The sequence below is a fragment of the Rutilus rutilus genome (assembly GCF_951802725.1).
Source record: "Rutilus rutilus genome assembly, chromosome: 3".
Taxonomy (NCBI): Eukaryota; Metazoa; Chordata; class Actinopteri; order Cypriniformes; family Leuciscidae; genus Rutilus; species Rutilus rutilus.
Genome location: NC_140211.1, coordinates 22,083,066 through 22,099,309, shown reverse-complemented (window position 1 = coordinate 22,099,309; position 16,244 = coordinate 22,083,066). Strand labels below are relative to the sequence as shown.

Below are 16,244 nucleotides of genomic sequence, written 5' to 3'. Positions count from 1 at the left end.
CGTGTCAAAGCATTATCAGGTATAAATATGCAGCTATAACGCACGTAAGTGATTTTGAATTTATATTTCTTGTCAATGGTTACATAATGTAAAAACTAATCCTGCTATTGATATCTTTGTAAGACTGCCGACCCTATAGAACAATGTCAAGGGAAAAGAAATGTCCGGCGAATATCGAACCCAAAACTAACTTTACCGCGCTCAGCCAGCGTGAGTGCATTTCACGTATTAGTAATCGCTGGCGTTCAGCAGGGAGGGGAGGAACTTGAGGAATTCAGGACTTTTTCTGCATGCATGAACCGGCGTAGATGCATTCAAATCAGACAGGAGAACCGTGACTGATAACATAACGTCGGGAAGCGTGTTTGTGAAGGTATTTGTGATATTACGTTTTGATTTGATGCGGAAGGACTCATTAAAGGGATACTCCAGTTTTTTCGGAAATAAGCTCATTTTACAACTCCCCCAGAGTTAAACAGTTGAGTTTTACCGTTTTAGAATCCATTCAGCCGAACTCCGGGTCTGACGGTACCACTTTTAGCATAGCTTAGCACAGATCATTGATTCTGATGAGTCCAGTAGCATTTCTTTCAAAATGACCAAAGAGTTTCAATATTTTTCCTATTTAAAACTTGACTCTTCTGTAGTTAAACCGTGTACTAAGATCGACGGAAAATGAAAAGTTGCGATTTTCTAAGCCTATATGGCTAGGAACTACTCTCATTCCGGCGTAATAATCAAGGAACTGTGCGGCTGTACCATGGGTGCAGCAGGCGTAATGATATGACGCTGCGCCTGAAAATAGTCCCCAGCTCGGTAACTTCTTCCAACGTGACCGGGACTAAGTTTGTCTAACCTATTAGACCTATTTTCAGGCGCTGCGTCATATCATTATGCCTGCTGCACCCATGGTACAGCCGCACAGTTCCTTGATTATTACGCCGGAATGAGAGTAGTTCCTAGCCATATAGGCTTAGAAAATCGCAACTTTTCATTTTCCGTCGATCTTAGTACACGGTTTAACTAAAGAAGAGTCAAGTTTTAAATAGGAAAAATATTGAAACTCTTTGGTCATTTTGAAAGAAATGCTACTGGACTCGTCTGAATCAATGATCTATGCTAAGCTATGCTAAAAGTGGTATCGTCAGACCCGGAGTTCGGCTGAATGGATTCTAAAACGGTAAAACTCAACTGTTTAACTCTGGGGGAGATGTAAAATGAGCATATTTCCGAAAAAAGTGGAGTATCCCTTTAAGAAGGAGCACCAGGTTGGCTGCAATTTGACGGTGCACGTAACAATTTTTTTAACAACAGCCTACCATCACGCTATCATTGATATTAATCTATTTTTTTTATTTATCTGCATGCGTGAACCGGCGTTCCAGCCCACTTTAACCCCTGTTCACTAGTGAAATGTCACCATAGCCTGCCATTAAAATTAAATTGTTGATATCAACAATTGATTTCTTACTAGTTGAAATTGCAATTTCACATATCAGAAATACAATTCTTACTAGTAAATCCTTTATTTTTCGATATCAAGAATTCAATTGTCACTAGTTGAAATGTCTATTCTTGATATCAACAATTGAATTGCTACTAGTAACAATGTTAATTTTTTATATCAATACTTTGATTTTCATAATTCGAGACGTTGGTGTCCGTGCCGGAGATGGTGATGTCCGTGCCGGTGTCTGTTCCGAAGAAGTTGGTGTCCATTCCCGAGACGGTGGTGTCCGTGCCGGAGACGGTGGTGTCCAGGCCGAAGACGTGGGTGTCCGTTCCGGAGATGTGGGTGTCCGTTCCGGAGACGTCGGTGTCCGTGCCAGAGACGGTGGTGTCCGTGCCGGAGTTGTTGGTGGTGTCCGTTCCAGAGACGTTGGTGGTGTCAGTTCCAGAGACGTTGGTGGTGTCCATTCCAGAGACGGTGGTGTCCGTTCAGGAGATGTTGGTGTCCGTTCCTGAGACTTTGGTGTCCGTGCCGGAGACGGTGGTGTCCGTGTCGGAGTCGTTGGTGGTGTCCGTTCCAGAGACGTTGGTGGTGTCCGTGCCGGAGACGTCGGTGTCCGATCCGGAGGCGGCGGTGTCCATTCCGGAGACTGTGGTGTCCGTGCCGGAGACATTGGTGTCATTTTCGGAGGCGGCGGTGTCCGTGCCGGAGACGTGCCAGAGACGTTGGTGTCCGTGCCGGAGTCGTTGGTGTCCGCTCCGGAGACGTTGGTGTCCGTGCCGGAGGCGGCGGTGTCCGTTCTGCGCTATCATTGATATTAATTAATCTATTTTTTTTATTTATCTGCATGCTTGAACCAGCGTTCCAGCCCACTTTAACCCCTGTTCACTAGTGAAATGTCACCATAGGTTGCCATTCAAATTCAATTGTTGATATCAACAATTGATTTCTTACTAGTTGAAATTCCAATTTCACATATCAGAAATACAATTCTTACTAGTAAATCCTTTATTTTTCGGTATCAAGAATTCAATTGTCACTAGCTGAAATGTCTATTCTTGATATCAACAATTTAATTGCTACCAGTAACAATGTTAATTTGTTAATGCTTGTCTGAAGTTTAAAATCATTGGTTACCCGTAAGCCAATCACATAACGTTTGGTTAAGAAGTGTGTTATGCACCGACTCAGCCGCATTGAACTTCAACTGTAAACACATGTATGATGCGAAAACAAAACCATCGAGTGAAATACCGGACTGAACATGGCTGTGAACGACTTTTGCAGATTATGTGAAGTAAAACTACGCATCCACGGTACAATCAGCGTCTACGTCACGGCTCTCACCCCGCCCTCTGTTCATTGATTGGCCGGCTGTTTTGAGGCCGGAGGAAAACTGAAAGACAGGTCGATATCTCAGACTGAGTACAGAAGCGAACTGAAATTGAGCGGAAGTATGAAGTCTGTCGTAGTCAGGCTAGAAGAGATGAGTCCGAACTTATGACCCAAGCAATCCGATTGGTTCAAAGCACGTTTTATGGGTAATCGGTTTAGTGCCTGGTTACAAATCATACAAAATCACTTTATTATAGAAGCCGTTTGTACTACGTTATAACGAGTCATTAATGTATTTTAACTTATACGTTTCATATACTAGTATGTAACCGAAGCTATAGATTGGGAAATTGAACATTTCTCGTTGTTAGTTTTTTAGTTAGCTTAGATAGTAGCATAGCATACAGCTAACGTTATCCGATGATCGTGCTAGCTGAGCTTATACTGCCCTGATACTGCCTTACCGTATTCACAGCAATTATAATTATGTCATTATTTTTTTTATCGTAATAATCAGCGCAAGCTCGGGGTAATGGGGTCCTAAACTCAACTCATATTCTACTGTTAGGACATAATGACAGTTTTAACAAATGTAAAAAATACATATTATTTATGCTCTTTTTGAAGAATTTTCGGAGCCTGATGAAATCGGTATAAATACGTGTTTAATACTGCAAAATACGCTCGGTGTTACAGTCACTGCCCTTGCCGTCCAGAATAAAAGAGAACATCCCAATTGAGTGAAGGGATTTGTGGAAACTGACAAAACAAACAAACTAATAAATAAATAAATAAACAAGGAGGCATTTCAAGATGTTCGTCTTACTTTTTTTTTTATGTTAGGCCTACTCGTTACAATAAAATGTCCATAATATTTGAAAATTATAAAACGGAATGTTCACATAATAACCAATGAATTTTTATTTTTTTATCTATTTAAACTCAAACTTAATGTGAACGTTAGCAAAACGTTCATAGAACCTATTTCTGTCAGTGGGACATGTAACATTTAATTAAATCTAAAAATAATAACAAATAATATTGTTTTAACATGCAAAAACGGTTTGTAATATTTTGTCCAGTAATAAAAGCAGTTGTAAACAATGAAAGAAATACCTGTGTAGTGTGTGCACAAGGACAGAGACACAGCTGCTTAACTTCAATATGGAACAGGCCATCCAGTCATTTTGACACCTCGGCCATCATGGCATGTCTGGGACTCATTTCAAACATTTCATCCTCTCAAATTGCCACTGGAGAAAATTCCAGAACAAAGCCATGCAGGCCAGCAATGGTATCTATCTGCTCTCAGGATAATACCACTGAGTTGACGCTTCCAGATGGACTGTGGGACATACTGACCGTGTGCATGAAGAATGCATTTGATAGCTGGGCCATCACTCATAGAGAGTGCGTCATCATGATGTATGGAAACTTCCGGTAGACACCTGTCTTCCGCTCCCAGGGTGACTGGTTTCTCAGGTAGCTAATTGATGGTGTCTGCTAATTGACACATTTATGTCATAGTTCAAAGAAAAATGAAAAATTTAATTTCCTGGGTGTTCGGGAAAATTAGCAAAAATGCAAACGAGTAATATAATTATATTATGAATGTGTTCAAAAGAAAACCAGACGATAACAATAAGCTTCAAGAAAACTCAGCTTTATTTAGCACGTTATATAGCATCAGAGTGTGGAAGAGAAAATACTAGACCCTACAGCAGAGATCTTAAATACAGTAAAATGAAGTGAAATAAAATGAACCCAAGCAATAAAGAAAGGAAAACCACACCTAAGCACAAACCATGGGATGTTAGTGAGAAATGGGGAGCACAAGCAAAACAAGAAAACCACTGAAATATTTCTTTGCTCTGTCATTTGATCACGGACATGTCATGGGGATCAGTTTCAGGAGACAGAAAAAGGATAGTGACACAGTTTCTCCAACCCATTACGTCTCTCTCATTTCTTGACGTCTTTTATGACTGGAGCTGCAATGAAGTGAAAGAACCATTATTAGATTACATCCTGCATTTACAAGAAGAAAAAAGGCTACCACTGTAGAGTTACCTTAAATTATGTTTAAAATAATTCATTATACGTCTGAGTGATCTACAACAAACCTGCATGCAGTGGTGGAATGTAACGAAGTACAAATACTTTGTTACTTTACTTAAGTAAATTTTTCACGTATCTGTACTTTACTTAAGTAGAATCAGTAGTGCATACTTTTGACTTTTACTTTGTTACTTTTTGCAGCAATTATTATACTTTCTACTCCACTACATTTCTACAACGTTTCGTTACATTTTCTGATCAGTTTTCCCCCTGCCAAAACAGGGATTGAAAAAAATCTCCATGTTTTTGGTGCTGACGCGTACATGGTGGCGCTGCCAATAAAGCACCTAAGCTGTCACAAGGAACCAGCAAAAGTAATGAATATGTAAAATATAGCAAGGAGACATTTTAATTGTTTATTAATAAACAAGTGTTTTCTGTGTCGGCTGCAAAGATGAAGTTGATCTTCGCAGTAGTGAACGCGCCAGAGAGAAATGTGCATTTCATACGGAGCAGTCTGTTTTCTTTCGTTTTGAATTGTTCTGTTTAAAAGTACACATTTAAAGCTGTCTAAAGATATATTTATCAGGTCTGTGAGGGAAGTAGGGTACCTTATACGCTGAGTTTCGGTTCATTTATGAGACACGCTTCAGTTCACACGCCGGCGCTTCCGTGTCGTGATTATCTATTTTCTACTATATTTACTTCTCATTTATTAAATCCTGGCAATTGGTTGATGAAACATTGATTCAAATTAAGATACAATTAATACAAAACGAAATTCACTTTTAAAAAAAAGGCTTTGTGCTTTCTGTTTGAGGTCTCTGTGAAAGTTTTAAAGCAGTCTTTTAGTGCCGCTTTCAGAGCGCTCACGTCCGTTACATTGTTTTTTCCTCATAAATGGGAACACGAAAAATAAATTAAAATGAGTATTTTATGTTCTGTGGAGAGCCAACCCTTCTTCATCCAGTGGGTAGTATTACTTTTGGTTTGCGCAGTCTAATTCACAGAATTACTAAAAAATATTTTGCTACCTAAAAGTTAAAGATTTGTTGTGTCCCGTAACGCATGTGTAGACTAGCCTATTTCCCTCATATTAAATATAAAACGTGTAGACTGATATTTTTCAATAGCCTACGTATTAAATGCATTTTCTGAGAATTTATATTTCAAGTTTTTACTGCAAATGTCCCGTTTATAATGCTGGAATTGCCCAATATTAAATAATTTATCCTCAACTAGTTTTGTGGTGTAGGTCTACGTATTGTATAATGTTAACTTCAAAAAAGGGGTGTGTCGCGATTCTGCCTTCTCACACCGCGACACAGGTTCGTAGATCTGAGTGTAGCGATTTCGGATTCATATTGCATATTGTTACAGCCCTAATTATTAGAATATGACATTAAGAGAATAAATTATGAAAGTACTTTTAATACTTAAAGTACATTTAAAATCAGGTACTTTTTACTTAAGTAGGGTTTTCATTGTGGTACTTCTACTTTTACTAAAGTAAATATGTCTCTGGTTATTTGTACTTTTACTTAAGTACTGAGATTCAGTACTTCCTCCACCACTGCCTGCATGCATTTCAGAGCTCCATCTTCAAAGTGGATGAACCCATTTTTGTTAATTTTGTATTTCATATACAACTGTACTGGACATTCTGAGTTGAGAAGTTTAATGTTCATTTGAACTCTTTAAAAACGTATAGATAGATAACCCGTGGAAATGTTCAATGTCCAATAAGTTATATATTACAGGACGAAAAACATGGATAAGTGCACCTGTTGAAATAGTTTGGGGCCAGTAAGATTTTTTTGTTTGTTTGTTTGTTTTTAAGATAAAAATATATATACTTTCATTCAGTAATGGCACAATACATTGTTTAAAAGTGACAGTAAAGACGTTGACATAGTAAAAAAGTTCTGTTTCAAACTATATTCTTTTGAACTTTCTATTTATCAGAAATCCTGAAAAAAAAAGTATCACGGTTTTCACAAAATTATTAAGCAGCACAACTGTTCACAACGCTGATAATAATAATAAATGTTTCTTGAACACCAAATCAGCATATTAGAATGATTTCTGAAGGATCATGTGAAACTGAAGAAAATTCAGCTTTCCCATTACAGTTATTGAAGGTTGTAATAATATTTGACAATATTATTGTTTACTGTATTTTCGATCAAATAAATGCAGCCTCGGTGAGCATAAACAGTTTCTTTCAAAAACATTTTAAAAAAAATCTTACAGAGACCAAACTTTTGAACAGAGGTGTACTTCAACAATGTGCAACGCTAATATTAGTTCTGTCAGTATCTGGTGGCTCAGAGACCAAGGGTGCTTCTCATTTCTTTAATTGTGCTTCCTAGTGTCCTTTTCTTCACATCGCATCTAATATCCTCCATCTCAAGATACAAGGGAAGGATTCAAGGATCAGACGCAAGGACACAGGCATCATAGCAACACACAGTATATGTGTATGTACGTTGAATACTTGCTTATATGTGGTTTTATATATATATTCTAAACGAAGTTACAGAAAAGTTTGGATTGAAATCATAGGAGGAGAATGAATGTGTGTATCATGTGTTTCAGCAAACGTCTTCATAGGATGCAAGCGTTACCTCTCCTCACTGTGCTTTTAGAGAATAGATATGTCCTTCGTGATGGCGCAGTTCGATCGATGTCAGTATTGAGAAGCACCCAGACAGGCTGGATTTGAGACAGTGTTTGTAAGAGAAAGCGCATGCAGTGTGGGTGTGATTGCAACACATGGGGCACCATCATGCTTACCTTGGACACATTTCACACACAGCAAACCTGAGCTTACTGTTTACTCACGCACTGAGGGAGTGAGGGCGGTAGGGAATGTGAAGGGAAACAGGAAGTAAGTATTAAAGTGTGACACACGTCAGGAATCATGGATCACTAGAAAGAGATCCATTCTGGACCTTCAGATACACCTCTAGGTCCAATCCAATAGTTATTAACCACAATGAAACATTTGGATTTATGCCAGGACATGTCATCCATGTTTCTTTATTTTGTTTGAGTAAACCTGCCATTCTAGGATTTTTTTTTTCTTTTTTTTTTCTAACTCACAGCAGACTCCGTATTAACATTTTATAAAATAAAATAAAATGTTAATACAGCATGGATGGATTTTGATCTACATGTCTCAGCATATATCTTTCATTGATCATAAGATTGTGCTCTTATGTTCAGCGGTCATTCAGGTGAGTTTCATTCACTCACGTATACATACACTACCATTCAAACGTTTAGATCGGTAAGAATTTTAATGTTTTTTTGTTTTTTTTTAAAGAAACCTCTTCTGCTCATCAAGGCTGCTTTTTTTTTAAATCCAAAATACAGCAAAAACAGTAATATTGTGAAATATATTTATAGAATCATTACTCCGGTCTTCAGTGTCACATGATCCTTCAGAAATAATTCGAATATGCTGATTTGCTGCTCAATAAACATTTATTATTATTATCAATGTTGAAAACAGTTATGTAATTATTATTTTATTTTTTTTCAGGATTATTTGATGAATAGAAAGTTCAAAAGAACAACATTTATCTGAAATAGAAATCTTTCTTAACATTATACACTACTGGTCAAAAATGTAATTTTATTCAGCAAGGATGCATTAAATTGATCAAAAGTGATAGAAAGCTTTTGTAACATTATACAGGTCTTTACTATTCATTAAAGAATCCTGAAAAAAAAAATTCAACATTGATAATAACAGGACATTTTTCTTGAGCAGCAAAGAAAGTTTGCTGCTGAATGATTAGAATTGAATGATAGCTTAGAATGATTTCTGAAGGATCATGTGACACTGCTGAAAATTCAGCTTTGCCATGACAGGAATAGATTACATTTTCAAATATGTTCAAATAAAATGTAAAAATATTTCACAATAATATTGTTTTTGCTGTATTTTGGATCACATAAATGCAGCCTTGGTGAGCAGAGGAGACTTCCTTAAAAAACATAAAAAAAATTACCAATCTAAAACTTTTGAACTATAAATTAGATAGATAGATAGATAGATAGATAGATAGATAGATAGATAGATAGATAGATAGATAGATAGATAGATAGATAGATAGATAGATAGATAGATAGAACACACACACAACATCTCATAACTTTTTTTCAGTGGAATGCCCTGAAATATACAACACTGATGAATGTTAAAAATAACATGACTATTCCAGTTTCCACCAAAAAATGAAGCAGCACAACTGTGATCAACATTAATAATAATAATGTTTCGTGAACATCCAATCAGTATATTAGAATAATTTCTGAAGGATCATGTGACACTAAAGACTGGAGTAATGGCTGCTGACATTTTTTTAATGTATTAAAAGAAACAGTCACTTCTATATTACTGTATTTTTTATCATAAATAGATTCAGCATTGGAGAGCATAAGATACTTGTTTCAAAAACATAAAAAAATATTTTCTGACCACAAACCTTTAAACAGTAGTGTAATTACTAGACAAATAAGATATAAAATATACAGTATGTAACAATGAGACAATTTTCAGTGAGACTTCAACCAAATGATGCTAAGTAAATCTCTCAGCAGCTCTTGAGCAAGAGGCAAGTACTTACAGCGAACTTCCAGTTTGCATTCTACTAAGTCTTCTCCGCTTGCGTTGACCGCCTTACACATGTACACACCTCCATCAAACGGACACGGCTTACGGATCTCCAGAGTCAGCACACCCTGATTGCTGAACATACGATACTTGGCCTCGTTTGTAATGTCCATCTTGTTTTTGTACCATGTGATTTTAGGCTGCACAAAACAATCAGATGTAAGTAGAAACAGATTATCTTTCCAATTTTCTTGCCTAAACATAATGATAGATAAGATAGCTATCCAAATCTATTGTTATTTCTTTCTTCGAACCTGCTAACATCTGGGTTAAGATACTCATATATTTATCAGAATTATGTGTAAAACAAAATGAAACTGTCAAACATTTCAAGAGCAGGGTAACATGATTCGGTGTTTTTGTAAATTCTACTACATGGTCAAAATAAATAGACTAATTTGAACTCTTAACAGATTGGGCATTTTCCACTTCTACATGACAATATTCTTGTGAACAAAGTGAGGACTTTTGGGATGAATTGTAATGCCGACTGTGAGCCAGAGCCCATTAGTGACCTCACCGATGCTCTTGTGTCTGAATGAGAGCAAAAGCCCAGTTACATTCCTTTCAGTTTGAAATGAAATGCTAAACAAGCACAAATGAGTGGGATATTTTCTGCTCATACTTTTGGCTATATAGTGCATCACCATTAATAGTAAGGTCACACATGCTCACCTTAGGGATGCCTCTTACGGAGCAGCTGAGTGTAGCGTTGTATCCGGATATAACTGAGCGACTCATGAGAGGATGTGTGAACTTGGGGGCCTCAGAGAAATCATGCTCTTTGTAGGAAGGATGCTTATACACAATGCCTGTAAAGAGAACCAAAACATTTTATCAGGAGATCTGGGTGAGCTACATGGGAATTAGAAAGATTTCAAATACCAACAGCCTAACCACCAAATTCTAGCAGAAGTATTCTTGCTATACACTGCATACTAGTGAGCAGACATGAGAATCTAGTGTATCTGGGCACAAAGGGTCACCTGTTTTCTGGATGTAGGCACTGTCTTTGGAAAGGCAAGGCTCTGGACTCAGACCCACCATGTTTATGGCGTACACACGAAACATATATTCATTCCCCATGATCAGGTCTGATACCACACAATTAGTGCGACGATACTGCTCATACACTGTGTACCATTCCTGCGAAGAAAAGAAAAAACACATAAACGTAGTCATATATTGTGTACCACATTGTACCACTCTTTACTGTTTAAAAGCTTTATCTGTTCTTCTCTGAAACTGACTAGACCATAACATTATGACAAAAATATCTGTTTCATGGAAATAATTAAAATATCCATAAAATAATATATTATTTTATAGGTACTTAAACTACTGTTCAAAAGTAAAAAAAAAAAAAATAGAAATGAATACTTTTATCCAGCAAGGCTGCATTAAATTAAGTAAAAGCATGTATTGTTACAAAAGATTTTTATTAATCAAAGGATGCATCAAAATTACACAAAAATATTAAGCAGCACAACTGTTTCCAATACTGATATTAATGGGAAATGTTCTTGAGCAAAAAAATCAGCATATTAACTCTTTCCCCGCCAGCATTTTTTTTAAGTTGCCAGCCAGCGCCAGCATTTTTGATAATTTTCACAAAATGTTCATGAATATTTTGTTGTATGAATATCTGACCATGCAATATACCAAAAGAAAAAGCAGAGCCCAGAATAATAAAAAAGCAGAGCTAGAATAAAACTTCATGCATTCTTTTTAATCAACACTTGAATGTGGGTAAGTTTCATAAAAAAGCAACATTTTGAGAAAAAAGCAAAAAAAAAAAAAAAAAAGCGTATTTGTCAAAGACTACATCCAGATCGGATTCACAACGATGATCAAAAAATAGATGGAGTAGATCGAGTCAATCAACACCCTCAAAGCATCACAGTCCTGTACCTTGTCCTGGGTCGACATTTCATTCAGTAACATTAGGCAGTTTTGATGCTGTTTAATGTTAATGATCGCGTTATTTTACATAATGCGTCTGCTTCCATTATATGCTATCACTTGTTTCTGCTTCGTCTTCACATATTGTCTTTTGATCAAGAGATTCAGTAAGATGCGTAATAGCACCTCCTACCGTATAATATTATTTAATGTAATGTAATGTAATGTAATGTAATATAATAATACATAGTTTCTGCAGTTGTGTACTTCCAATATCCCAAAAGTTCCCAGAGATTTTTAATTTCAGAGAAATTCCTATTTTAAATAATGGCTCGTCCCTGGTCATTGTCGCCTGTAACTGACGTAATATCCGCGTTATCCATGGTTTCCGCTCGTACTGCCACAGTAACCATGGCGACAGACATGGACAACTGTGTTACGCTGTTGTTGTTTCGTTCAAACATTATGGATCATGGCAAGCAGACTTTGGGACAAAAGGAGAACTAAAACGAGCATCAGTATCAGCGTGGCATTTTCGAGATTTCGAGACTAATTTGGACTTGACAGAGCTTCACGAGTCATGACTTGACAGAGACACCGCTCTTGCGTGTACTTTATTAGACAGCTGAGCAAATGTACATAAATGTAATCAATGTTATATAGCTCAACATGATGAAATGTTAGAATATGATCAGTATGTTATTCTAATGTTGATCTAGCTTACTGCTAGTCTCATACAGCCAACAAACCAACACATAACATTCAACACACTCAAATGCTGTTTAGTGTGATAGTGTGTAGACCAAGTGAAACAGCGCTGCGTTACCTCACAAGTTTAATTCGTCAAATAAAACTGACCAGTGTGAGTAGTAATTCAGGACTTGCGGGTAGTTCGGTTGAATGAAATGTACTTATTCCTTTATATCCACGGGACTCGCGTGATATCTGTCTCTTATTAGCAATCGTGCCATTTGTTATTCTAAGAGGTTAGCGACCCCTAGCGGCGAAAAACAAAACATATTGTAGCTTTAATCAAATGTATGCCTTCTTGGTGAGCAAAAGACACTTATTTCAAAAACATTACAAAATCTCACTGAGCCAAAACTTTTCAAAAGTAGTGTATTTAAAATGTATTCTTTTGTTTCGGCTATTTTTTTATCATATTTATGTATTTATTGCAGGGTGGGGGTTGCATTGGATTTAACTGTTTGTACACGTTTCATGTTTGCTTTGTGCTGGTTGTAGCCTATGTGTTTGTTCATTCAGAAATGTACTAGGAACTATTTATTTTAAAGCTCAAACCTCAGTAAATAAAAAAAAAAAAAATTCAGCTTAACTATAAAAATGGGCATAAAACACTGCATGTTCATGTTCATTGTGAACCACTTTGTCATATGGTCACCAGCAAACAGTATGTGGCTATACTATGGCACCAATTATCCATGCTAATCTAAAACATTGTCACGTGGTTCTCAGATGTCAGAATATACCACTGTAAAATCATTCCGGCCATTGTTATAGAAGTAGACAATGGGGAAAACGTTGTAGGATCGCTTAGCACATGTATTAAGCCGAAGTGTCATTACTATGTCCGTGGGAGCAGTAGATGCAGAAGCAGGTAAATGGCCTGCCTATGAATGTGCCCCAAGGCCTGCAGCCTAAAGAGCTTTTATATTTAGCAGCAGAGCATCTCCGATTTCTGATTGAGATTGTCCTGTGAAACCTGATAATTCGTTGTCTTCCTGCCTGCTGCTCTGAACACAGCGAGAGGAATAGACTGGCTCTAGTAACAATGTGAGGTGAAACCCAAACCGGGTGCTTTTTATTTAGCTGCTAACTTTAGTGGCTCAAGAGTACAAAGGGGTAAAGAGAGCACTATAATGACAGCACTTAAATCAGGGCAAGGCCGTGGGCTAAGATTACAGCATGCCCGCACCGAAGGGGGCACAGGTGCCATGGAGTGGTGAGCGGTAGGGGTCATTTTGGAGCTTTGGGTACTGGATGTTCTGGATGCTGTTCCTCTGGCCCTCAATTCAGTGCCACTGGCCAACTCTATATCACAAGAGAGGCCATAAACTCAGAGCGTCCCTGTAATGCTGTGCCACTGATGAATAGTGTACATACATTACTCAATTACAGTGATCACAAGCTTAGCTGCTTTAGATAGACAATGGCAGGCTGTCGGTGTGGGGAGGCTTACGAACCCACTAACTCTCTCTCTTTTTCTCAAATTTTTGCTCTGAGTCTGAGTTTTACTACTAACAGTGCTCAGCAGGGGAGCAGAGCTCTCTAACAGTACATATAACTCTGAACATATCAAAGAGAAGAGGTAGGGCAGTCATTTTCTAAATTTTCATTTCAGCAAAATCCCTAGTTTGCAGGTTTGGGTTTACCATGGTTTTCTTGTCAGCCTTCTGGATGGTGTAGCCTGTGATTTCACAGTTGCCATCATCCTTGGGTGGTTTCCACTCCAGGGCAACGTTGAAGCCCCAAATATCCATCACCTTTAAACTTTGTGGTGGGCCTGGCAGGTCTGACATTAGAAGAGAACGAAATGCGTTCTGATGTTTACTGATGCAAACAAAGACACAAGTACTAGAAGAAAACACATTCTGTTTCTGTGAACAGAAACTGAACATTGTACTGTATGTACTACAAGTTATTCTTAGGCAACTGTGTCAAATCTTGTCAAATCTACAGGTTAAACTGACAGTGTATGCTGTGTGTCCTAGTAACTTACCAACAATCTGTATATTCACATTGGCTTTGTCCTCCACATTCTCAATCTGCACTTGAACATCATACTTCCCAGAATCCTTTCTCTCAGATCTCCTGATGAAGAGGATGGTATCAGTGTCGCTGTTCCGTATGCTGACCAGCTTAGGGTCCAGAGGCTCATTGTTTCTTGTCCAGGTTACTTGAGGCCGTGGTTTACCCTTAAAAGTGGGTGAAGAATGTGTCAAGACATCTCACTAACTATATTACTGACAAGAAACATAAAAAGTACTGTTATGACAAAAATGGATGGATGGATGGAGATGTTTTAGACACTAGAATTCCCTACAGGGGTGTTACAGCTGCTGTTCAGCCTCGTTGTGTCATTGACTGCCATCTGTATGCAGCCTCCTTCATTGTATTACAGCCATAGAGTACAGTGTATTTATAGAGTGAGAGGATGAAGATCTATGTTTCACAAACTGGGTTCTGTAAACAAACAAGTGGACAAGTTACAGTCTAGCCAAACACTGAAGCTCTGGCTGATGGAAACTGTTGGAGGTCAAAGTCTGCATCAAAAGAGGACAGCCAATGGCTTCATTCTGTGACAAATAATGCAGCTGGATACAGCATTAGAGAACTTTGCTGGATCTTTTGATAGCACTCAGAGGATGCCTGCCAAGAAATTAATCTAAATTGTTTGCATTTGAAAGAGGTTCAAATGAATTATTCACATGTCCTGCGGCATAATTTTGTTAGGTATTTGCATGTTACAAACACAGTCTGAAGGATGACTTTTCTCACCTGGAAGGGGATTACCAGGTTAATCGTTTCTCCTACTTTCTTGATGAGTGTTTGACGAAGGTTACGGGGAAGCCAGATTTTGGGCCGCTCTGCAATAAGAGAATGTAAGTGATTCATGAAGATAATAGTCTTCATCTTCATCTAATCTTTTCCATCTAATTTCCTTCCCAACACTAGACTATAATGAGATGTAATAGATGGATCTTCACTTAAAAATAAAGCTTATTTGTCTGAACATTATGTATAAACTTAGCTTCAGTCTATTATCAAGTAGACTCATCTGTAGCAAGAGGCCTCACATTTCATGTCTGTAAACACAATCTATATAGGGGAGAACAGGCCAATATGTAGGTCAGAGAAGAACTGCACCCTCCCCCATCGACACTGTTGCTGAACTGAATTGAATCAACATTGAACTCTTGCAGTCCACACTGTGCAAAAAGAAATCATTGTGTTTTGTATCCCAGGGAAAAACACACCTTAAAGGGTTAGTTCACCCAAAAAATGACAATTATGTCAGTAATTGGCCCACAGTAGGCCCACAGTAGGCCCACACGGAAGAAAATGATTAGTTGAATAAAGTCATTATTTTTGTGTTTTTTTGCGCACAAAAAGTATTATCGTCGCTTTTAACAATTTCTTTACTAACTTTTCTGGGATGGCAGATATCGATTACCTAGCAGCCTATGAAGGAGTGAGCCAGCTCTCAGATTTCATCCAAAATATCTTAATTTGTGTTCCGAAGATGAACAAAAGTCTTACGGGGTTGGAACAACATGAGGGTGAGTAATTACTGAAAGAATTTTTGGGTGAACTAACCCTTTAAGACATTGAGTCCCCCCACCCCCACCCCCCAATAATTAGAAATGGCCAAATTGTCACCCCAATATTTGAAATTCTTGCACTGCTCTGCTGCACTCCATTATGCAGCAATGCACGTTGTTAGGACGATAAAAAGGTTTAAAAGTAAAAAAATTTGTCTGGTCTGAATAGCGCTCGTTGATGTCAAAATGATTGAGATGGCCAATCAAATCAAAGTAGGCGGGGTTTACTGTTCACAAAAGCAAAGTGTGAATTCCAGTGGAAAGCGTCAGTTTAATTTTGAAAGAGAGTGAGAGATGTAAATATCGAAACATTTAATACAACTTTTACGATAGAAATGTTAAACCACTGACAGTAACATCCAGTGATGCAAACTACTCGAATGCAAAATGATTATTTCCCAACTAGAATTAGACCTAGAATTTCCTTCACTGTTCTATTTCTTTATGCTTTCTAAAAAAAATGGTCCCCTCC

The 16,244-nt window shown here is 37.7% G+C and overlaps 1 protein-coding gene across 9 annotated transcripts in view; it reads right to left on the bottom strand.

Annotated features, from left to right (window-relative positions):
* Positions 1 to 4,432: 4,432 nt before the first annotated feature.
* The window catches only part of mybpc3 (myosin binding protein C3), a 41,071-nt gene continuing 29,259 nt past the window's right edge, over positions 4,433 to 16,244 (bottom strand). For 8 of the 9 annotated variants that reach the window (XM_084405151.1, XM_084405145.1, XM_084405147.1 and 5 more), the window contains 7 exons: positions 14,949 to 15,037; positions 14,170 to 14,365; positions 13,823 to 13,962; positions 10,514 to 10,673; positions 10,203 to 10,339; positions 9,481 to 9,667; positions 4,433 to 4,776 (listed from right to left, as the gene is read on the bottom strand). In XM_084405151.1, the coding sequence (XP_084261277.1) occupies positions 4,748 to 4,776; positions 9,481 to 9,667; positions 10,203 to 10,339; positions 10,514 to 10,673; positions 13,823 to 13,962; positions 14,170 to 14,365; positions 14,949 to 15,037 (938 nt within the window). In that variant the 3' untranslated portion in view covers positions 4,433 to 4,747. Of the gene's footprint in view, positions 4,777 to 7,639; positions 7,691 to 9,480; positions 9,668 to 10,202; positions 10,340 to 10,513; positions 10,674 to 13,822; positions 13,963 to 14,169; positions 14,366 to 14,948; positions 15,038 to 16,244 lie in introns of all 9 variants that reach the window. The other variant, XM_084405148.1, reaches the window with a different exon arrangement.